Source organism: Dipodomys merriami, unplaced genomic scaffold (assembly GCF_024711535.1).
Source record: "Dipodomys merriami isolate MVZ:Mamm:240054 unplaced genomic scaffold, mDipMer1.0.p SCAF_8, whole genome shotgun sequence".
NCBI lineage: Eukaryota > Metazoa > Chordata > Mammalia > Rodentia > Heteromyidae > Dipodomys > Dipodomys merriami.
In genome coordinates, this window is record NW_027206401.1 from 11,747,308 (window position 1) to 11,770,327 (window position 23,020).

A 23,020-nucleotide genomic window follows, 5' to 3' on the forward strand; every position below is an offset into this window, starting at 1 on the left:
TTCCATGACATGGGACGACAGATAAAAATGCTATCTGAGAGCTGGTGGCTCACATCTGCAATCCTAGCTGACACATATGAGAATCATGGTTTGAAGTCAGTCGGGCAGGAAAGTCCATGAGACTTACCACCAAAAAGCCAGAAGTGGGAGCTGTGGCTCACACCCTGACTTTAAGCCTAGTATGGAAACACACACATACAAAAAAATGCTATCTTAGGAAAACATGTGTTTATATGTGTGTACGTTTTTGCATAATACAAAATGCTCTAAATACTTTACTGAACTCTATTTTTCTGCTTGGTTGTGTTTGTTGGTTTGCACACAGTCTTGCTATGTAGCCTAGGCTTGTCTTGAACTTGTGATGTAGCCCAGCCTCAAACTTATGTATTCTCATGCTTCTGAAATTACAAAAATATGCCAGCATTCCTGGCTTCTACTTCATATTCCTTGAAGCCCTTGTCATATTTGCTCTTACAGAGCTCCCTCACTTAGCAATTCCACAGCATTTGACTCTATGGATGTACTATAATTTATAATCATCTACTATTTATAAGCTATTAGTAGTTTCTGGTTTGGTTACTTTTTTTTGGCCGGTCCTGGGGCTTGAACTCAGGGCCTGGGCATTGTCCCTAAGCTTCTTTTACACAAGGTTAGCACTGTACCATTTGAGCCACAGTGCCACTTCTAGCTTTTTCTGAGTACTTTACTGGAGATAAGAGTCTCATCATCCGGGTGCTGGTGGCTCACACCTGTAATCCTAGTTACTCAAGAGGCTGAGATCTGAGGATCACAGTTCAAAGCCAGTCTGGGCAGGAAAGTCCATGAAACACTTATATCCAATTAACCACCAGAAAACTGGAAGTGGTACTGTGGCTCAAGTGGTAGAGCACTTGCCTTGAGCTGAAGAGCTCAGGGACAGCACCCAGGCCCAGAGTTCAAGCCCCACCACCTACAAAAAAAAAAGTCTCATGGACTTTTCTGCCCAGGTTGGCTTTGAATGAACCAGGATCTTCAAGTCTCAATCTCCTTTATAGCTAGGATTACAGGTGTGATTTGCCAGCACTCAGCTGTTACTGCTGTTTTATTGCTATTATAGTCATTGTTTTTTATGAATTGCTTTTATTTTGTAATTTCACAACTATACCAAGGGAAAAATATCTTAAAACTGGAAAGACGACAATATATTTATTTTACATTTTGATAGTGCCAACTGCCTTCCAAAAACATTCAACTTTTTCTTCCATCAGAAAAAGAAATCTGGGCTGGGAAGATGGCTTAGTGGTAGAGCGCTTGCCTTGCATGCCTGAGGCCCTGGGTTCGATTCCTCAGCACCACGTAAGCAAAATGAAAAAAGCTGGAAGTGGCGCTGTGGCTCAAGTGGTAGAGTGCTAGCCTTGTGCTGAAGAGCTGAGGGACAGCACCCAGGCCCAGAGTTCAGGCCCCACGACCGGACAAAAAAAAAAAAAAAAGAAAGAAAAAGAAATCTGAGCCAGGCGTAGGTGGCTCACCTCTGCAATCCTAGCTACTCAGGAGGCTGAGATCTGAGGATCGCGATTCAAAGCCAGCATCCACAGGAAAGTCCCTGAGACTCTTATCTCCAATAAACCACTCGAAAACCAGAAGTGGCACTGTGGCTCAAGCGACAGAGCACTCACATTGAGCTGAAGAGCGCAGGGAGCCCAGAGTTCAAGCCCCACAACCGACAAAAAGAAAAAGAAATCTGAGCAGCTGGGCGCTGGTGGATCATGCCTGTAATTCTAGCTACTCAGGAGGCTAAGATCTGAGGAATGTGGATTGAAGCCAGCCTGGGCAGAAAAGTCTTTGAAACTCTTATCTCCAAGTAACCACCAAAAAGCCAAGAGATGGAGATGTGGTTCTAGTGGTAGAGTGCCAGCCCTGAGCAAAAAAGCTTAGGAACAATGCGCAGGCCCTGAGTTCAAACCCCAGGAATGGCACGCATGCACACATACATGTGTGCACGCACATGCATGCACACACACACATTCCAACAAGAGCTTCTCAAATGCAAACACGTGAAGACAATCAGCTATTATCCATTCCATCAAAATCCAACAGAATACTCATTCAAATGAATGATAAAAATTCCCCCAATAGACTAAAAGTGAGAGATTACTTAGAACAGGTCCTTGTCAATGTTGTCCAGCTTCATACTAACCATTCCCTCAGGATTTTTTCCAATAAAATATGAAATACAAGCTGGGAACTGGTGGCTCATGCCTTTCATCGTAGCTATTGAGAGCTGAACACTAAAGTTTAAAACCAGCTCCAGCCGGAAAGTCCATGAGACACTTATCTAAAATTGACTACCAGGGCTGGGAAGGTGGCTCAATGGTAGAGCGCTTGCCTTGCATGCATGAGGCCCTGGGTTCGATTCCTCAGCACCACATAAGCAAAAAGAAAAAAGCCGGAAGTGGCACTGTGACTCAAGTGGTAGAGCGCTAGCCTTGAGCTGAAGAGCTGAGGGACAGCGCCCAGGCCCAGAGTTCAGGCCCCATGACTGGACCCAAAAAAAAACAAAATAAAATAAAATAAAATCGACTACCAAAAAGCCTGAAATAGAGCTTGGTTCAAAGTGCTTGAACCCTAGCCCTAGGCACAAAAACTCAGGAATAGCACCTAGTCCTTGAATTCAAGCCCCAGGATTGGCACAAAAAAAAAAATGAAATACTCAACTTGACACTTCTATATTATGGTCATTGTACTATTTAAAATTTCCTCTCCTTTAATTAGCTCATCACTAAACAACCTGTCATGCTTAATTTTTAAATGTCACTGATGCTGGCAGACATCACAAGCTTTAATGACAGTTTCTATCAATCTCTCTCCCAAATACCATGAATAAAATAACATGTACATTATCACTTTACATAATTTACAGATAAAAGAACTAATATTAAAATTTTTAAGACTTTGGGGCTGGGAAGGTGGCTCAGTGGTAGAGTGCTTGCCTTGCATGCATGAGGCCCTGGGTTCGATTCCTCAGCACCACATAAGCAAAAAGAAAAAAGCTGGAAGTGGTGCTGTGGCTTAAGTGGTAGAGTGCTAGCCTTGAGCTAAAGAGCTGAGGGACAGCGCCCAGGCCCAAAGTTCAGGCCCCACGACCGGACCCAAAAAAAAAAAAAAAATTTTTTTTAAGACTTTTTCTTCCAAGAAAATAATCATAGAGAAAAAGTTGATCATTTTGTAATCAAGTTAGCAAAGTGAACTTACCATGTGTGGAGCGCTGATTGTTGCTTGGAAACCTGCAAAACAAGGAAAGAACTACTGACACACTCAGCTGCAAAAGCATAACAAATATTTATGTGCCCCTTTTCTAACTTCCATACATTGTTTCTCACAAAATAGTTTTTATGATCTCAAAAAAGTAAACGTTAGAGAACTGACACAGTAAAAATCAGAAAATATGACTGTGCCAAAGATGAACGTGCATATCTAGTAAAGCAGTTCCCTCTTTTTTTAATTAGCTAACATTAGTTGTAAAGGGGAGGGAGTCTACTATGACATTTCCATACATGTTATAAAGGTATTCTAATCAACTTTGCTTTTCTTGTCACTCTCCTCCCTCATATTTTCCTCTTTTTTTTTTGGCCGGTCCTGGGGCTTGAACTCCCAGTCTGGATGCTTTCCCTGAGCCTCTTTGTGCTCAAGACTAGCGCTAGACCACTTGAGCCACAGTGCCATTTCACAGGCTTTTTTTGAGTAGTGTTACTGGAAATAAGAGTCTCAGAGACTTTCCTGCCAAGGCTGGCTTAGAACCACAATCTTCTAATCTCATCCTCCCGAGTAGCTAGAATTACAGGTGTGGGCCATTGGGCCCAGCACATTCTTCTTTTCTAAAAAAATAAAAAACAATTTTGACTGGTTTAATTGTCCTATTTTTATATGCGCAAACAAGCCATGAGGATCATGTTCATTCTCACTCACTTTCTTAGTCCTCCTTCACTTGTACTGGTGCCCTCCACCCCTGTTCCCTATTTCTGAAAATGCCCCCTCTCTTGTACTGCTACCTAAGAAGATTTTTAATTTTCTTTTTTAAATTTTTCCAGACAGGTTTTCACTATGCTGCTCAGGCTAGCCTTGAATTCACAATGATCAGTCTCAGCCTCCCAAGAAGCTATTTATATAGGCTTTGTACCATGTATATTTGGGAAGGATTTCAATAATAAAAATTTGATTTTTTACTTATTTTTTTCTTCAGTTTACCAAAACTAAATAAATTTCATGTATAATATGTAGGCAAGATTTTTGTATAAAGTTTTTTTAATATTTCTGACAACTTAAAAAAAACTAGATAGCCAAACTAGCTGAAGAGATGAAAAACTAAAATGATCTTCTTCGCATTATCTAATGTTAACTCATGATATATTTTAATGGCCTTTAGCTTTTAGTTTCTTTTCTTCCAGGGTTACTTTCTCAACACTTATTTACCTGCTTCTCCTCTGAAGCAGTTTTCACTGAGCGGTGGTAGCAGGTGCCTTCGGGGTTCAGAAGCTCCCCAGGATCTTCTTGCTGACTGTCACGGTGCTTCAAAAGAAGACAGCATGGCAGCTGGCCGACAGAATCCTGAGGCACTTCTAAGCCTCAAAGGCGCCCACTGCCAAGGCTCAGCCGTTCAGCAAAACCTGCTTCAGGAGGAGGAGTTAAATACGGAACTTTCTAAAAACAAATAAAAGCCAGAAAATCAGGACAAGTAAAGCAGAAAAGTCATTATCAGTTATGCTGACTTCCTTTAAATAATGATTTTAAAAATCAATGCTAATGTGAAAAGGACACTCAACAAAAACTTGTTTTCATTTAAAACAGCCTAACAATTCTTTATCATAATGCATATTCATAATATGCATTATTTGAAAACACAAAAAAAGATACATCATTGTATTAATATGGATATATTTGGGATTATGAAATTTACTGAGACATAAAATTCAAATTTGTAGGATAATAATGTGTGTCTCAGTATTTTCCTTTTATGTTTTATTTCCACATGTGCATGTATGTGTATGTGTGCAGACGCACATATGTGCAGGTTGGTATTAGGACATGAACTCAGGGACTAGGTGCTATCCCTTAGCTTTTTTGCTCAAGGCTGGCATTCTACCAATTGAGCTACAGCAGCACTTCTGGCTTTTTGCTAGTTAATTGGAGATGAGAATCTTATAGACTTTCCTCCCTGGACTGGCTTCAAACTGTGATCTTCAGATACCAGCCTTTTACTAAGTAGCCTTTTACTAAGGATTACAAGTGTGAGCCACCAGCACCTGGCCTTTTTTTTCTAATAAAAAAAAATATAGGGTAAATAAAGAAAAGTGTGACATTTTCCAGACTATAAAGCTTACCTATTGATTGTGGAGAATCCATATAAGGGTTACATTTTGCATAGTGGGAGCGGTCAGTGGCCAGCATCACTTCAAATACTTTCTCTGTCTTGATGATTCCATTTTCTGAAATGAATGAAGCAAGTATTTCAACCAAAGAATGACATCCAGTGTATTTTATAATTATTACTGTGGTTGCATTGTAGAGACTAGACTAGAAGAAAACATGATTGAAAGTCACTGCAGTGGTCTGGTTAGTAGTAACTTAAGTCTTTAATGATGACAAGATGGAGAAATGTAAAAGGATATGTGACATAGGATTTGGGAATGGCAGTGGGAGTAACAATTGCAATGCAGAGGTTACTCGAGGATTTGAGAAATTCTGGATAAGGGAAACAGCTAAGGAGGTAAAGGATAAGTTATTGGTTTAATTAGGTACTATAGATCATACAAGTGAAGGTACTCAGCAATCAGACACCTAGGTAAGAGCTCAGGAAAGAGATCTAGGTTAGAAATACAGGTTTTTATATAAATGTCAATTGAAATAATGTAAATTTACAGTAGCCAGGGAAGAATACATAGGGAAGAAAAAATAAAGACAACAATTAAGAGATGTACAAAAAAATTGAAGCCTTCAAAGCCACACTGGCAGGATAAAGACCTGTCAGACTCTTAAAGAGTCCAAGAGAAGTGCACTTTCAAAGAAGGAAAATAAGGCAAATAATGATACCATTTGGCTTCCCTACAATTGTTGGTTTGTTTTGTTCTTTTGCTTGAACTCCAAGCCTTGTGCTTTCAGCTTTCTTGCTCAGGGCTGGCACTCCACTACTTGAGCCATGCCTCCAGTCCAGTATTTTGCTGGCCAATTGGAGATGAGGTCTAGCAGACTTTTTTTTTTTTTGTGGGTCATGGGGCTTGAACTCTGGGCTTGGGCGCTGTCCCTCAGCTCTTCAGCTCAAGGCAAGCGCTCTACCACTTGAGCTACAGCGCCACTTCCGGTTTTCTAGTGGTTTATTGGAGATAGGAGTCTCACGGTCTTTCCTGCCCGGGCTGGCTTTGAACCGCGATTCTCAGATCTCAGCCTCCTGAGTAGCTAGGATTACAGGCGTGAGCCACCAGCGCCAGGCTCTAGCAGACTTTTTTGCCCAGGCTGGCTCCAAACTGTAATCCTCCAGGTCTTAACTTCCTTCACCCACTAGCACTCAACTTTAAATAAATGTAACCTAATAGCTTGGGCAGCAAAGTCTTCAAGACTCCACCTCCAATTAGAAAGAATGCCTGACTAGAGGTATGGCTTAAGTGATAGGACACCAGCAGTGTGCCAAAAAGTCAAGTGAAAGTGTGAGGCCCTGAGTTCAAACCCCAGGACCAGCAGAAGGAAGGAAACCAGATATGGAGAACATGTACTGTGTGATACAACATAAAAAACTCTAGAAAAGCCAAAAGAATAGTGGGAAAGGGCTGGCAATCGGGATGGCAGTAGAAAGAAGAGATTAGCTTTCTACAGCAGAGAGTAACCTAAAGGGCAAAAAGTAAACGTTTTAGGCTTTGTGGGCCACATAGCTGCAGTTGCAACTACTCAACCCTGCTACTGTACTACAAGAATAGCTACAAATAATATAAAGCAAAGGGTTTCTATGTCTTAGTGATGAAATCCGGCAGGAGGCCAGATCTAACCTGTGAGCTTTTTGCTGCTTAGAGTGGTAGTTACACACTATGTATGCTTGTCAAACTTCTTAAACTGCATTTTCCAAATTAGTTAAATTTATGTAAATTAGAATAGTAAAGCGGTTTTGGTTTTGGTTTCTTTTTGACAACTATACTCAGGGCTTCAATCATGCAAGGTAGGCATGCTACCACTGGATCCATGCTTCCAGCCCCTCCATTGTTAGTTGTTCTTGTTTGTCCGTCATGGGGTTTGAACTCAGGGCCTGGGTGCTGTCCTTGGGCTTTTTTTGCTCAAGGTTAGTGCTCTACCACCTCAGCCACACCACCACTTCCCATTCCCTGGTGGTTAAATGGACTTTTCTGCTTCGGCTGGCTTCTAACCATGATCCTCAGATCTCAGCCTCCAAAATAGCTAAGATTATAGGCATTAGCCACTGGCACCCAGCCTATTATTTTTGAAGTAAGGTCTTGCTTTATATCTGTGCCAGCCTGGGTTATGATATTCCTACTTGTGCTTCTCGATGCCTCACTATGCCCAGCCATTGTGTTTACCCAGAGATGAGACAACAGGACCATGCCACTACACCCAACCATTGAGGTGGAGTCTCAAACTTTTTTTTTTGCTGCCAGTTGTGGGGCTTGAACTCAGGGCCTAAGTGCTGCCCTGAGCCTCTTTGTATTCAAGGTTAGTGCTCTACCACTTGAGCCATAGCACCACTTCCAACTTTTTCTGTAGTTTATTGGAGATAAAGAGTCTAAAGGACTTTTCTGCCTGGGCTGGCTTCAAACTGTGACCCTCAGATCTCAACCTCCTGAGCAGCTAAGATTACAGGCGTGAGCCACTAGCGTCTGGCTTCTCAAAACTTTTATGCCTGGGCTAGCCTTCATTGAAGATTCCCCAACTTCTATCTGCCCAAAAGCTAGGATGATAGGCTTGAGCCATTACACTTAACTCCTAAAGCTTATTTTTTAAAGTATAAGCCAAAGATCTTATTCCCAGCCAAGCTCTCTTTCAAATATCAAAGATACAAGGGAAAATAATGTTTGAATGTGCAAGAACTCAGAGAACACTGCATACATAAGTCCTTCTTGAGGTCGCATCTAGAGGGCAGGCTTTATGTAAACAAGAGATGAGCAGGACACAGAAAATAAAGATCCAGTTACAGAGCAAAGATTTAATATGAGTAGAAAAATGCAACTAGAAACAACAGGAAAAAGAAAAAGGGCAGAATGTAGAAGGAGATTGCTAGCTTTTGTAGAGGTAATAGGAGGAATCAAAGGGTAGTATTTAATACTGATAGACCACATTGTAAAAGTCAAGAATAAGGTGAATTTGGAACACTATAAAAGGTAAAAATAAACCTCTCAACAACAACAACAAAAGGATTTAAAATAGTCATAGACTAGCAAAGATAAACTTACATGCTCTTTTAATTTTAAAATATAATTTTGGATAAATTAACCCAAATAGAAAATTATATCTACACATGGAAACTTTGATTATTTAAGCAGTTATTAAAACTAAACAGTGGAAATATTTTTTGAAGTTTAAAAGCAGAGAAACAATAATAGAGATAACATTTACTTAGTATGTAGTCCTAAGCACTCTACACAAACAATCTGTTAGGATATAAACTAAAAATAGTCTTAAGTTGTCTCTACCCAGCCTAAAAAGCAGGCACTATTATTTTACTTTACAGATTACAAAGCTGAAGTTACACACCAGTGGATTTAGTAGTTCAAGATCACAGAATAAAGGCTAGAAGACTCTTAAACTGAGAGACACTTAAACTGACACTTAAAACTCACTCCTAACCATTTTACTACTATTACTAACATTTTCAAATGGCTTACTGAACTCTATTAATTTGTTTCCCAAAATAATTTTTTGAGTGGTTCATTTGCCTTGACACCAATTCAAATTCCACAGGGCTGACTCATATGCTCTCAAGGCCACAAGAGGCCTTAGAACCCATCAAGTCATAACTTCTTCATAAATTGGTACTATGCGCTCTACTGAAAGAGTTGCACTAATATGGTTCATCTTAGCTCCAAACACAGTCCTTTCCATATTCAGACCCTGGAGATAAGTGAAAACGTCCCAGTGTTAAAATAAAATGAATCTCTTTTTTGTTGTTGTTGTTAAAAAGAGTCTCACACAAATGCTGGAAGGGATGCGGAGAAAGAGGAACCCTATTACACTGCTGGTGGGAATGTACACTTATACAACCACTTTGGAAAGCAGTCTGGAGGGTCCTCAGAAAGCTCAATATTGACCTTCCTTAGGACCCAGTCATACCATTTCTAGGCATCTATCCTGAACAATAGGAACCAGTATACAAGAACACATGCACCTCCATGTTTATTGCAGCACTGTTCACAATAGCCAGGATATGGAAACAACCCAGATGTCCCACCACAGATGAATGGATCCAAAAATTGTGATATCTATACATAATGGAATATTATGCAGCCATTAGAAAGGACAAAATAATGGCATTTGCAGGGAAATGGATGGAGCTAGAAGAAATCATGTCGAGCGAGGTAAGCCAGGTACAAAGAGACAAACAGCACATGGTCTCCCTGATAAGTGGATGTTAAATCCAAAATGTGAGGTGATATGACAAAATTAACAGGACTTAAGAAACAAAGGGCTTCCACTCATCTGGGTCAAATCACTACTAAATAACCCCATGCTGCTGATCACATGTATGGTGTATATGTGTACACCAGAGGGAAACCAGGAGGATGACACAGAACTAGAGGGAATCAGGGGAAAACATACACCAGCGGGACCCATCAGCTGCACTGGACATTGACCAAAATGAACTAAGCAACTCAATGGCAGCGATGGGAGGGAGGGGACAAGTGGGAAAGAGGGAACAGCTGATGCTATGCAAAATGAAAGAAATGTACATATCACCCAATGTGGAAGAAGTAACTTTATCGCAAAGCCCATAGAACTCATAAATGTTATAGACCGTGATAGACAATTTGCCCCATGAAGGTTACAATGTGTTTGTGACTTTAACTAAACATCACTATCCCACAATACTGTGAAATTTGGGAAATTATGTAAGCACTTAATCACAATAAAAAAAATTGAAAAAAAGAAAAAAAAAAGAGTCTCACAGACTTTCCTGGTGGGGCTGGCTTTGAACCCCAATCCTCAGATCTCAGCCTCCTGGGTTGCTAGGATTACAGGTGTGAGCCACTGGCACCCCACCTCTTTTTTTTTTTTTTTTTTTTTTTTTTTTTACTACCTATTCACTTGGTACTTAAATGTTGCTCCTTAGAGCCTTTGGGGGGGGGGGGAGGTGAATTATCCAACCCATCTTTTTTTGTTTGGGTTTGTTTTGTCAGCTGGTCGTGGGGCTTGAACTTAGGGCCTGGGTGCTGTCCTTCAGCTATTCAGCTCAAGGCAAGCACCCTACCACTTGAGCCACAGTGCCACTTCTGGTTTTCTGAGTTAATTGGAGATAAGAGTCTCATGGACTTTCCTGCTTTGAACCATGATCCTCAGATCTCAGCCTACTGAGTAGCTAGGATTACAGGCATGAGCCACCATCGCCCCAGTATCTTTTTTGATACTGGGGATGAACCCAGCACTTGCCTAGCAAGCGCTTTGCCACTGAGCTATATCCCAGCCCCATCTTTTTTTTTTTTAATCTGAATCTTAACTTTTTCTCAGGCTAAGCTAAGCAAGCTAACCCAACACTTCCAATTATGTTCATCAGTTTTTAAAACCATCATAATCACTTTGTTAACTTTTCTTTATAGAGATACTTAAAGGTAACCTCACATTTGCTTTGAGCAAATGTTCTTTCCCATTGCAAAAATCAAAGTAAACTAAAGAGACAGTATATTTTTAACAAACTGGTGAATTTCTTTGACGTCTTTCTTACATATATAGACATATATGGAAGTCACTAAAAACATTACAAAGTATTCCTAAATAACATGCTACTAATTACTGATTAAAAAGGCAAGCTTGAAAAGGCTGGATGCCAGTGGCTCACAACTGTAATCCTAGCTACAAAGGAGGCTGAGATCCGAGGATCACAATTCAAAGCCAGCCTAGACAGGAAAATTTCACGAGATTCTTTATTTCCAGTAAACTACCAAAGAGCCGGAAGTGGGGCTGTGGCTCACATGATAGAATGCTAGCTTTGAGGAAAAAGGAAAATAAAAAAATAAATAACCCTCAGGGGAAGCACTCAGGTCTTGAGTTCAAGATCTAGGTCCAAGGGCTGGGAAGGTGGTTCAGTGATAAGAGTGCTTGCCTTGCATGCATGAGGCCCTGGGTTCAATTCTTCAGCACCACATAAGCAGAAAAAGCCAGAAATGGCGCTATGGCTCGAGTGGTAGAGCACTAGCCTTGAGCTGAAGAGCTGAGGGACAGTGCCCAGGCCCAGAGTTCAGGCCCCATGGCTGGCCAAAACAAACAAACAAACAAGATCTAGGTCCAATAAACAGACACACAGATGCAGACACACAGACACACAGACACAGGGACACACACACACACACAGACACACACACACAGAGACACACACAACACAGAGTGTGGAGGCAATGGTTCACACCAGTACTCTTATGTGGAGTAGACATCAGGAGGATCAAGATTCAAGGCCAGCCCAGGCAAAAAATATCCCATCTCAATCAATAAAAACTGCATGGGAGGTCTGGAAAGGTGGCTCAGTGGTACAGTGCTTGCCTTGTATACATGAGGCCCTGGGTTCGATTCCTCAGTATCATATAAGCAGAAAAAGCCAGAAGTGGCGTGAATCAAGTGGTAGGGCGCTAGCCTTAAGCTGAAGAGCTGAGGGACAGCGCCCAGGCCCAGAGTTCAGGCCCCATGGCCAACCAAAAAAAAAAAAAAAAACCTGCATGGGGACTGGGAATGTGGTTAGTGGTCAAGTGCTTGCCTAGCCTGCATGAAGCCTTGGGTTTGGTTCCTCAGTACCACATAAACAGAAACAACAACAACTGGATTTAGGTGCCAAGTACCTGCCATCCCATCTAGAGGAGGAAGTATAAATAGAAGGATCATAGTCCAGGATGGATGGGAAAAGACAAGACCCAATTTGAAAGATAACAGCACTAAGAGCTGAAGGGGGTGGGAGGCCTGATATTCAAGGGGTAGAGTGCCTGCCCAGCAAGACAAGGCCTTAAAGTGAAACTCCAGTACTGCAGATAGGCTGAAATTTTTTTTTCTAGTACTGGGGTTTAAACTCAGAAGTCTCATGCTTGCTTGCTTAGCTTGATTGCTTGGCTGGCCCTCTAAAATTTGAACCAGGCCTCCAGTCTAGCTTTTTTACTGGTTAGCTAGTGATGGAGTTTTACAGACTTTTCATCCTAGGCTGGCTTCAAACCACAACCACCCAGGTCTCAGCATCCTGGGTAGGTAGAATTACAGCCTTAAGCCACCAGAGCCAGGCTCAGAATAAAATTTTATTAGGTTACTGGGGGTTCCAAAAATTTTGCTCAAGCACTTACATTTTGAAAGACACCTATGCCAAATTACATTTACTAAGTTATTAAGTTAACTCTCTGTTTTTGGTAATCTATGGCATATATAACCGTCAGTGTCCTGAAATGGCACTGTAACCTTATGTTTCACTTTGAATGTATAGCTTAATTAGAGGTAAATGTACAATTACCATTAGGCTTTCTGAAATAGTGAACAGCTTGAGAACCACCCATACTCAATCTGTTTCCAGCCTTGGACTCAGGGACCCTAAAATAATTATAACAATGGCTAATGTTGGTCCAAATATGCAACTGATCCAAATGAGACGCTAGTAGGACTCTAAAAGGTAAATGTAACAGAATCTACATTATGATCCAAGTAATAAAAAAATGAGACAATAAGTCATACTGCAGAGATCTATGTTTCCCTTCTCGACTTGAGAGGTGGAGAGGCATAAAACATAAGGTTTGAATTCAGAGTCTCAGGCTGCCCTGGTTAGGCTAGCATGGCTTTGTTAACTTGACTGGTGGTCTACCACTTGAGCTACACTTCCAGTTCTGACTTTTTGCTGGTTATTTTGGAGATAGAGTTTCTCAGACTTTCCTGCCCAAGCTGGCAGGAAATTCTTTACATCTCAGATCCCTGAGAAGCTAGAATTACAGATGTAAGCCATCGGCACCTGGCTAAGAGTCATGATTTATAGATAAACTGAAGCCGGGCGACGATGACTCACACCTGTAATCCTAGCTACTCGGGAGGCTGAGATCTGAGGATTGTGGTTCAAAGCCAGCCCAGGCAGGAAAGGCCGTGAAACTCTTATCTCCAATAAACCACCAGAAAACCAGAAGTGGCGCTATAGCTCAAGTGGTAGAGCGCTAGCCTTGAACTAAAGAGCTCAGGTCCAGAGCTCAGGTCCAGAGTTCAAGCCCCATGACTGACAAAAGAGAAAGAAAGAAAGAAAGAAAGAAAGAAAGAAAGAAAGAAAGAAAGAAAGAAAGAAAGAAAGAAAGAAAGAAAGAAAGAAAGAAAGAAAGAAAGAAAGAAAGAAAGAAAGAAAGAAAGAAAGAAAGAAAGAAAGAAAGAAAGAAAGAAAGAAAGAAAGAGCAAGCTAAAATGTGGCATGATTTTAAGCAATTGATTTTTTTAAATGAAAACATTTGATATTCTGCTTCAATAGCAGAGGAATCTGTGATATCAGATACAAAGAACAGCTGATAGCATACTATCTGCAAACTACTGACACAGTCATAACTATCAATATCAGTTACTGATTTTCAACTTTTAAAATTATCAACACAGGTGATTAACTTACTGCTCAGAATAAAATGGAAATGTCATCAATGTTCATAAAGGAATTGCTAATAAACAAGTGAGATGAGAGCTCACTAATATCCTTTAAGAATTGGGAAGAGGGCTGGGAAGGTGGCTCAGTGGTAGAGTGCTTGCCTTGCATGCATGAGGCCCTGGGTTCGATTCCTCAGCACCACATTAGCAGAAAAAGGCAGAAGTGGAGCTATGAATCAAAGGTAGAGCGCTAGCCTTGAGCTGAAGAGCTGAGGGACAGAGCCCAGATCCAGAGGTTCAGGCCCCAGGACCACCACCACCACCACCACCACCACCACCACCAACAACAACAACAACAACAACAAAAAGAATTGGAATAGTCAAGAGGTAGTGTCAGTTTATAAACTGAGGACCAAGATATAAAAGTTGCCGGGCGCCGGTGGCTCACGCCTGTAATCCTAGCTACTCAGGAGGCTGAGATCTGAGAATCGCCGTTCAAAGCCAGCCCGGGCAGGAAAGACCGTGAGACTCCTATCTCCAATAAACCACTAGAAAACTGGAAGTGGCGCTGTAGCTCAAGTGGTAGAGTGCTGGCCTTGAGCTGAAGAGCTGAGGGACAGTGCCCAAGCCCAGAGTTCAGGCCCCATGACCGACAAAAAAAAAAAAAAGATATAAAAGTTGAAGTATGTAAGTCAAAGATACAGAAGATAGAGCTGGTGGTGTATTTCAGTGGTGGATCATCTTCCTTGCCATCTCTAGCACCACAAAAGCAGTTACAAAGGCACTCACAGAGCAGATACCATAACGTTCTCTCTCTAGAATGTCAGTGTGGACTTTCTTACATGAACGTATGAACCCATACTGAAAAATCATACACTGAGAAAGAAGCACAAGACCAGATGTGGTAGCACAAGCCTATAGTTCAAGCTACTCAGGAAGCTGAGGTGTCTTAAATGAGATTTATTAATAGACAAACTTATTTCAAATGATGCTTTTGTAAAATTTTAGAACTATTTTACAATATAGTGGTCATGGGTGCATCCTCAGTACTATGGTGAGCTTTTTTTTAAAATAAGTTTTTTTTATTGTGAAAATACCATACAGAGGGGTTAAAATTACATGAGCAAGGAAATGAGTACATTTCTTATCAAGCATTGTTACCTCCTCCTTTGTTTCCCCTTACTATTCCTACCCTCCCATTTCTCCCTCACCCCCCTCCACTCCCGCCAAAGTTGTTAAGTTCCTTTTTTGACATAATGTCTTGTATATCTCATTGTTGCAGCTGATGTGTAAAGTAATAAATATGAAACAGTAATTTAAGCACATGATTAGAGATATAACTATAATCACTATAAGTACCAGAAACAGAAGTGAATGAATTTCAGCAATGGGAAGAGTGGAAACTTTAATTGTAAGTCCTTTTTACCTTTTTAAAATTTTAAAACGGGCACTGGTGGCTCATGCCTGTAATCCTAGCTATTTAGGAGGCTGACATATGAAGATCAAGGTTAGAAGGCAGCCCAGACAGTAAAGTCTGTGAGCTTCTTATCTCCAACTAACCACTAGAAAACTGGAAGTGGTGCTGTAGCTCAAGTGGTACAGTGCTAGCCTTTACCAAAAGAGCTCAGCAACAGCACCCAGGCCCCAAATTCAAACCCCATGACTGACAAAAAAAAATTGTTATTACAAAGGTGATGGACAGAGGAGTTAGCCACATAACCTTTTTAATCTTTTAACTGTGCATGCACGCACACAAAGAGACACACACACACACACACACACACACATTCCTTGACTGAAAAAATTTTAATTTCCCTTATCTTATTTCATAGATGAGTATAGTATACATATATCTTGTTATATGATGTGCTCAAACTATGTACATTCTCTATATTCTATACTACATACATAGAAAGATGTAGCAGAGACTTCTTTTCTTCCAGTGTGGACTTTTAACTGAGTGCAAGCTAGGATGGTGACACAAGCCTGTCATCCTAGCACTCAGGCAGTTGAGGTAAGAGGATCACAGGTTTTAGGCCAGCTTGGGCTACATAGGAATTGCTGTCTCAGAAAAAAGGCACCTTCTTCAGTCTTCCTACAAGTATGTGTAGGCTTGCAATTAACTTCTTGCCAATAGAATATGCCCAGAAATTATTTATCTAACTTCTAGATCATGTTCCTATAAGAAATGGGTATCTTCCTCTTTCTCATTTTCCTTCCACTGGCTGGAATGTGGAAATGAGGAAGGTACTATCTTTAACCTTGCTGACAAGAGAAAGAACAGAGCAACAAGAGAGAAGGAACCTATGTCTTCAATATCATGGAAACCTCACACTCGCTCAGACCTGCTGAGATGTCCCTAAGCAATTTTTACTCAAGGCTAATGTTCTACCACTTTGAGCCACAGCGCCACCTCCAGTTTTTCTGGTGGGTAACTGGAGATAAGAGTCTTCCAGGTGGGGAAGGTGGCTCAGTGGTAGAGTGCTTGCCTTGCATGCATGAGGCCCTGGGTTTGATTCCTCAGCACCACATAAGCAGAAAAGGCCAGAAGTGGTGCTGTGGCTCAAATGGTAGAGCACTAGCCTTCAGATGAAGAGCTGAGGGCAAGCTGCCCAGGCCTAGAGTTTGGGCCCCATGACCGGCAAAAAAAAAGTTTCTTCCACACTTTCCTACCCAGGCTGGATTCAAAGTGCGATCCTCAGATTCCAGCCTTCTGAGTAGCTAGGATTACAGGCATGAGCGACTGGTGGCCTGCTCTAAGACATTTTTTATTTTGGTCTTTGTTATAAACAGCCAAAAGTTACTCTAATACACAAGGCTTAAGAAAGGATGATCAGTCCATAGGATTAGAAGTAGAATATAGAATGTTGCCCAAGCCACTAAAAAACCTGAAAGTAGCCAGGCGCTAGTGGATCACACCTGTAATCTTAGCTACTCAGGAGGCTGAGATCTAAGGATTACGATTCAAAGCCAGTCCACACAGCAAAGTCCATGAGACTCTTATCTCCAATTAACTACCAGAAAACTGAAGTGGTGTTATGGCTCAAGCACTAGCCTTGAGCTAAGAGCTGAGGGACAGCACCCAGGCCCAGAATTCAAGCCCTACAACCAACAGAAAACAAAACAAAACAAAAAACCCAAAGGAGCTGGCACCAGTTGGCTCTCACTTGTAATCCTAGCTACTCAGAAGGCTGAGACCTAGAGGATAATGGTTTGAAGCCAGCCTGGGCTATTTCTAATTAACCATGCCAGACTGGCATGGTTGTAGAGGGCAGCCATGACGGAAAAAGCCAAGCAAGAGTGCAAGGCCACAAATTCAAGCTCTGGTACTAGCACACATGCACATGCATGTATGAAAACACACACACACACACACACACACACAGCCTAAAAGTCAGAGTTTTTTACATTTGATACGGCAAGCATCAAGAAGCCCAAGCAGAAAACTGATGTAACAGAAAACAGTACCCAAGAGAAATCAAATCAGCATAATAGGAAGAATAGATGGGAGAGTAAAAAATTGTGGCAATATTCCAGACACCAGCTTCAATCACTCCAAGTGTAAACAAAAAGAAAATCATCTAGGATGGGGCTCTATGGTTTGGATCTTTGTTGTTTTTTGGGGGTCCGGTAGTGGGGCCTGAACTCTGGGCCTGGGCGCTGTCCCTCAGCTCTTCAGCTCAAGGCTATCGCTCTACAACTTGAGCCACAGCGCCACTTCTGGCTTTTCTTTTTGTTTATATGGTACTGAGGAATGCAACCCAGGGCCTCAGGCATGCAAGGCAAGCGCTCTACCACTAAGCCACCTTTCCAGCCCTATAATTTGGATCTTGAATGTCCCTCCCAAAGGCTTATCTGCTTGTTACAGGATTAGTCCCTAGCTTGGCCTACTGCCAAGTGGTAGAAACTTTTAAGCTGTCAATCCTACTGGGTAGTCTTAGCTCATGGGGGCTACCTTTTCCTAGGGTCAGAAGCTCTGCTTGGTTACCTTGCCACAGGTCCAAAGCAACTGTCAATTAAACACAGACTGAAACTCAAAACAAAAGACAATACCCAGGGCTGGGAAGGCCCCATGACCAAACCCCCCCCCAAAAAAAAACCAAAAAACAATACCAAGTAAATCTTTTCTCTTAATAAGCTGATTTTTCTTAGATATTGATTACAGTAATAGAAAACTGGAATCCCAGACTATAACTATACCTAAGACAACATAGAGCAACTTTTGTTTATGGGAAGAATCTGGACTCATTTGGAGAAGCAAGCTAGAAAAAGTCTAAAGTGTTGTACGTACAGTTTAAAGGGCAATTCTGATGGAGACTCAGAAGCAGCAAGCTGCTAAGAATGCAGACAGTATATTCTATACTGATGACATAATTTCAGATAGAAAGGAAATTATATTGAGGGGCTGGGAAGGTGATTCAGTTGTAGAGTGCTTGCCTTGCATGCATGAGGCCCTGGGTTCAATTCCTCACCACCACATAAGCAGAAAAAGGGGGAAGTGGCACTGTGGCTCAAGTGGTAAGTGCTAGCCTTGAGCTGAAGAGCTGAGGGACAGTGCCCAGGCCCAGAGTTCAGGCCCCACAACTGACAAAAAAAAGGAGATTATATTGAAAACTAGACCAAAGGCCACTTGTGGCTTGTGAACCTGTGGCAAAGAATTTTTCATCTGTCTTGGAGGCTGTGGGAGCCTGTGCTTAAACGTAATAGACAAATTTATCAAGTGGGTGAGATTTCCTAAGAAAAAAAGCATTCATGTTATGGTATGAACTTTACTGGCTGCTTTTAGTCTATAACAAGTCTAATTTATATTAAGTGGGAGCAAAAAAGGAACAGAGCAGAAATATTTGAAAAAGTTGTAGTTTGGCCAACAAAGAAACATATATAGATGGTATAGCCAAGGAGCTCTGCAGTTGCTGAGGAGACTAATACCACTGAAAAGAAGCCAAGTGCTTTGTACCAGACAACAGGGTGCCTGGTAGGCATCTCAGGAATCAGTTGACATGTCGCAGGCTGACATGTAGAAAAGGAAGACTTTATAAGACTTTCTAGGTCAGAGTCCACAGAAGAGGTTCAGATACCACTCTGGCCCATAACTACTTCAGCAGTCATGCTATATGTAGTTATTAAGGCTCTCAGAGGTTCCCACTACTGTGGTTCCAGTGGGCACAGGTATAGTCAGCCCTGCTTGTGGCAGAACCTTGACATACACCCATCTGATGGAGGTTTTACAGACATACACAATGCAGGTTATGGGATCATGATAGCTTCCTCTGAAATTTCAAAGGAAAGACTGGGAAGCTGGGCGATGTGTGACAGGGCAAGAAGTCTTTAGGCCACAGGGTTCATGCCCTGGAATGGGATTTTTGAGCCCCTGATCACCTCTCTTTTCCTTCATGGCCATAGGTGAGGTGTTATGTCCTGTCATTCACTTCTGCTTATAAGTGCTCCCTTATTATGATTATGGGGCCAACCCATTATGGTCTAACACTCCCAAAATGAACCCAAAATAAGTTGTTTGATCCAAGAGTACATGGCCAACATAATGAAGCCTTGTCTGAAAAAGAAAAAAATGGCACTCAAATATCATTTGGTTGCCTGGCACCAGTGGATCATGCCTGTAATCCTTGCTATTCAAGATTCTAAGATCTGAGGATTGTGTGGGGAAAGTCCATGATTTTTTTTTTTTTTTGGTTGGTCATGGGGCTTGAACTCTGGGCATGGGCCCTGTCCAAGTTTTTCACTCAAGGCTAGTGCTCTACCACTTGAGCCACAGTGCCACTTCCGTTCTTCTGGTGGTTAATTGGAGATAAAAGTCTCACAGCCTTTCCTGCCCAGGCTGGAAACCACAATCCTCAGGTCTCAGCCTCCTGAGTAGCTAGAATTACAGGTGTGAGCCACCTGCACTGGCTCCATGAGATTCTTATCTCCAATAAACTACCAAAAAGCCAGAAGTGGAGCTGTGGTTCAAATGGTAGAGGGGCTAGCCGTAAGCAAAAAGCAGCCCAGAAACAACATCTCAACCCTGAGTTCAAGCCCCCAAACTGGTGCGCGCACGTGCCCCCCCTCCACGAAACTATATATAAATATAATCAAAAGAATGTTAACCTTCCACAAAATATCTGGTTTAGATAAGCCTGCTCTAAAAGACTAAATCAAATACTCCTGCTACCATATTCTTCCAAAGTTTCACCACAGCTTTATTTCTATGAAAGTTGAGGGAGGGGGGGACAAATGGCACAAAGCCCTGCTTGGGGTGGGGGCACTTAGGAAGAACATATGGAAAAAATGAAGGAAAAAGGAGATTTTTTTTCAAGTTGTGTGTCAATGTTTACATGAGTAACTTTGTTTTTTTTTAAATTTTTATTACATATTTTTAAATTGTAAAAATACCATACAGAGGGGTTACAATTACATGAGCAAGGTAATGGGTACATTTCTTTCTTTCTTTTTTTTGTCAGTCGTGGGGCCTGCACTCTGGGCCTGGGTGCTGTCCCTCTTCAGCTCAAGGCTAGCACTCTACCACTTGAGCCACAGTGCCACTTCCAGCTTTTTCTGCTTATGTGGTGCTGAGGAATTGAACTCAGAGCCTCGTGCATGAGAGACAAGCACTCTACCACTAAGCCACCTTCCCAGCCCCTGTTTTGCTTTATTTTGTTTAATTTTGAGACATCTCATATGTAGCCAAAGCTAGCCTAGAACTTATGATCTTCCTGCCTCAGTCTCCCAAATGCTGAAAATATAGTTATGCACCACTACGCAGGGCTCAAATATTACTTTTATAATAAACTAATAAATAAAAAATAAATCTATTAGCTAGAATTACCTCAGTAAGTTTAAAGTTGCACAAGTGTTACATAAGAGTCTATACAACTTGTAGACTCAAATTTCCTCTTTTCAATCATAAAACAGTATAAAACTGTGTAACTGCAACATCACCCTCCACATACATTAAATAATCCTTATCAATTTTTCTGACAGAAAAACATCCATAGAAATTTCAGTTAAGAATAGCAATACATTGAAGTGAAAACCACCAGGAAAAGATCCAGTCTTGGCTTGCCACAAATTTGGCCCCAAAGGAGCAACTTTAAGAGCCTGATAGGTTACAAATTTCCGCCACTGCAAAGTGCCTAATGTGATAACCTACCAGTGGAAAAGTACTTAGTCACAATTCACATATAAAATGTTGTGTACTATATACAATAGCAAGAACTTAGATCATGTTAAGAAATTTCATTAAAATATTTACAACATATTGAGTTTATGTGCAGTCAAGGGAATTCAAAGTCCCATTTCCTGCTCAGTCCATAAACACCTTCCAACAAAATATCTTTCCATAAAGTGAATGTTGGCAATGACTGAAAATTTTTTAACATCTAAAGATAGTTTACTATTCTTCTTTAGTAAACGAAGAATATTAAGACATAATTTATTCTGCCAATTATTAAGGACACAATTTCCACTTTTTAAGTATTTTTACAAAAAAGGTCCAATGATGAATAGCAAGGGCCAAATAGTCCTGTTCAGTTCTGGCTTTCACATTTGTATTCCTAGCATAGATTTGAGCTTACAGTGGCCACTTAGCAACAGCGAATAAAGAAATTGCGTATTACGTTATTTGAGACGATTCATTTTTTTGTAATGGTCTCAGCCCTCAAGGAGATTACAAATAGAGTTGAGAGATGAGACAAGCACTTGAAAAGCTAAAACACACTGGACAATTTAAAAAAAAATCACGTGGCAGGATTTTATTGAGTACTCGGTGAGCCGCGAAGAGCTATAAAAACTGTGAGCAGAGTGAGATTAGTGCGGACTTTGCTCCTTCTGGAGCCTCAACCAGACAGTGACTCCACATTTCAATTTCAAGAAGAAAGTGACACAGCGCTCGTCTGACCGGAGGAAGGGACTTAACTTTGGAGGATGCTATCAAGCACCCTTCCCTACCAGGCTTTTTTTAAAGCCCACGGTAGTCCCGAATAAGTCAGAACACTCCACAGTCGCGGGCCGGACCCAGGGTCTCTACACACTCCAGGGGCACAGGTGTCCCCGGAACGGCACCCTGGGAGGGTCGCCGCCGCCCCCCAACGAGCTTTCCACTGGACAGCCGCCCAAGAAATGTCTGCTAGCATCCGCAACGGCCATTCTCTGCTCTTCCTCTCCCTCCCCTCACCCGTATCAGCCAGTGGCATCTCCCTCCAGAGGAAAAAACCCAGGGCGGGGGAGGCAGCGGAGGACCGAGAGCTTGCGAGGAATCGATGGAGGAGGAGGAGGAGGAGGAAGAGGCGGAGGGTGAGAAAATGCAGGGGGGCCGGGGCGAGGGGCCCCTCGGTCCCAGCCCCGTCCCTGGGCATCCGAGCCCGCACGTCGCCACGCAGAGGCACGCCCCTCGCCTGTAGGACCGCGAACTCCAGTGACAGCTCCACCACCCGCGCCGCGCCCGGTCCCCGCAGGCCCGCCGGGAGACCGCGGCCCCAGGCCCGCCCGAGCAGCGGCCCCTGGCCGGCCCTCGCCCCGGACCCTCCACGTCGCCGACTGGTGACAGGTCTCGGGGGTGGCGGCTGCAAGCGCACGCCGTTCCGGACTACCGGTGCAACCGTGCGCCCAAGCCCTCCGACAGGCGCCGGGGGTGCGGACGGAACGTTCCGGATGGCCCGGGGGGACCCAGTCCAGGCCCAGCCTGCCCCAACCGGCCAACCCCGGCGGGGGTGGCACTTACTGCGGAGATTGTGGATTAGCTCCGAGTGGCTGGCGCCGCCGGATTTCCAGGCCATCGCTAAGCACACCCGGAGCAGGTACAGAACCACCTTCAGCGCGGCGACGGTGCCCAGGAGTTTCCCCAAGAGTGAGACCACCTCCCACGCGGTCACCGCCCCGCTGGCGTCCTCGCCGAAGTCGCCGCTGTTACTGCCGTCGCCGCCGCCGCCGCTGCTGCCGCCACTGCGCGCTCCCGGCATCCCCCGCGGCACGCATGCGCTCTGTGACGCCGCGCGGCCCGGGGTGCGGCCGGGCGGAGTCCGGGGATGGGGGCGGGGAGGGGGGGGGGTGCCTGGTTCCCCCGCTGCTGTGCGGGCTGTGGCTGTGGGCAGCCGCCGGGGAGAGGCAGGTCTCGGTCAACGCCTCCGCGTCCCTCTCTCTGAAGATGCCGTTGATCGTATTGCCGGGGTCCTGAGGCCAGGCCGGGGGCGCCCGGCGCGGTGCGTCCGGTTTCTGACCGCAGCTCCGGCTACCCCGCGCGGCGTCGGGAGGCCCGGGCGGATCT

General features: G+C 43.0%; 1 protein-coding gene across 3 annotated transcripts in view; it reads right to left on the bottom strand.

Moving 5' to 3' along the window:
* The window catches only part of Pcmt1 (protein-L-isoaspartate (D-aspartate) O-methyltransferase), a 45,931-nt gene extending 23,201 nt beyond the window's left edge, over positions 1 to 22,730 (bottom strand). For all 3 annotated transcript variants that reach the window (XR_011369436.1, XM_070010959.1, XM_070010960.1), the window contains exons 1-3: positions 22,478 to 22,730; positions 5,358 to 5,462; positions 3,232 to 3,263 (exon numbers count right to left, since the gene is read on the bottom strand). Coding sequence is in view for 2 of the 3 variants with exons in the window: in XM_070010959.1 (XP_069867060.1) it covers positions 3,232 to 3,263; positions 5,358 to 5,462; positions 22,478 to 22,715 (375 nt within the window). In the remaining variant the exon portion in view is untranslated. The remainder of the gene's footprint in view (positions 1 to 3,231; positions 3,264 to 5,357; positions 5,463 to 22,477) is intronic.
* Between the last annotated feature and the right edge of the window lie 290 nt (positions 22,731 to 23,020).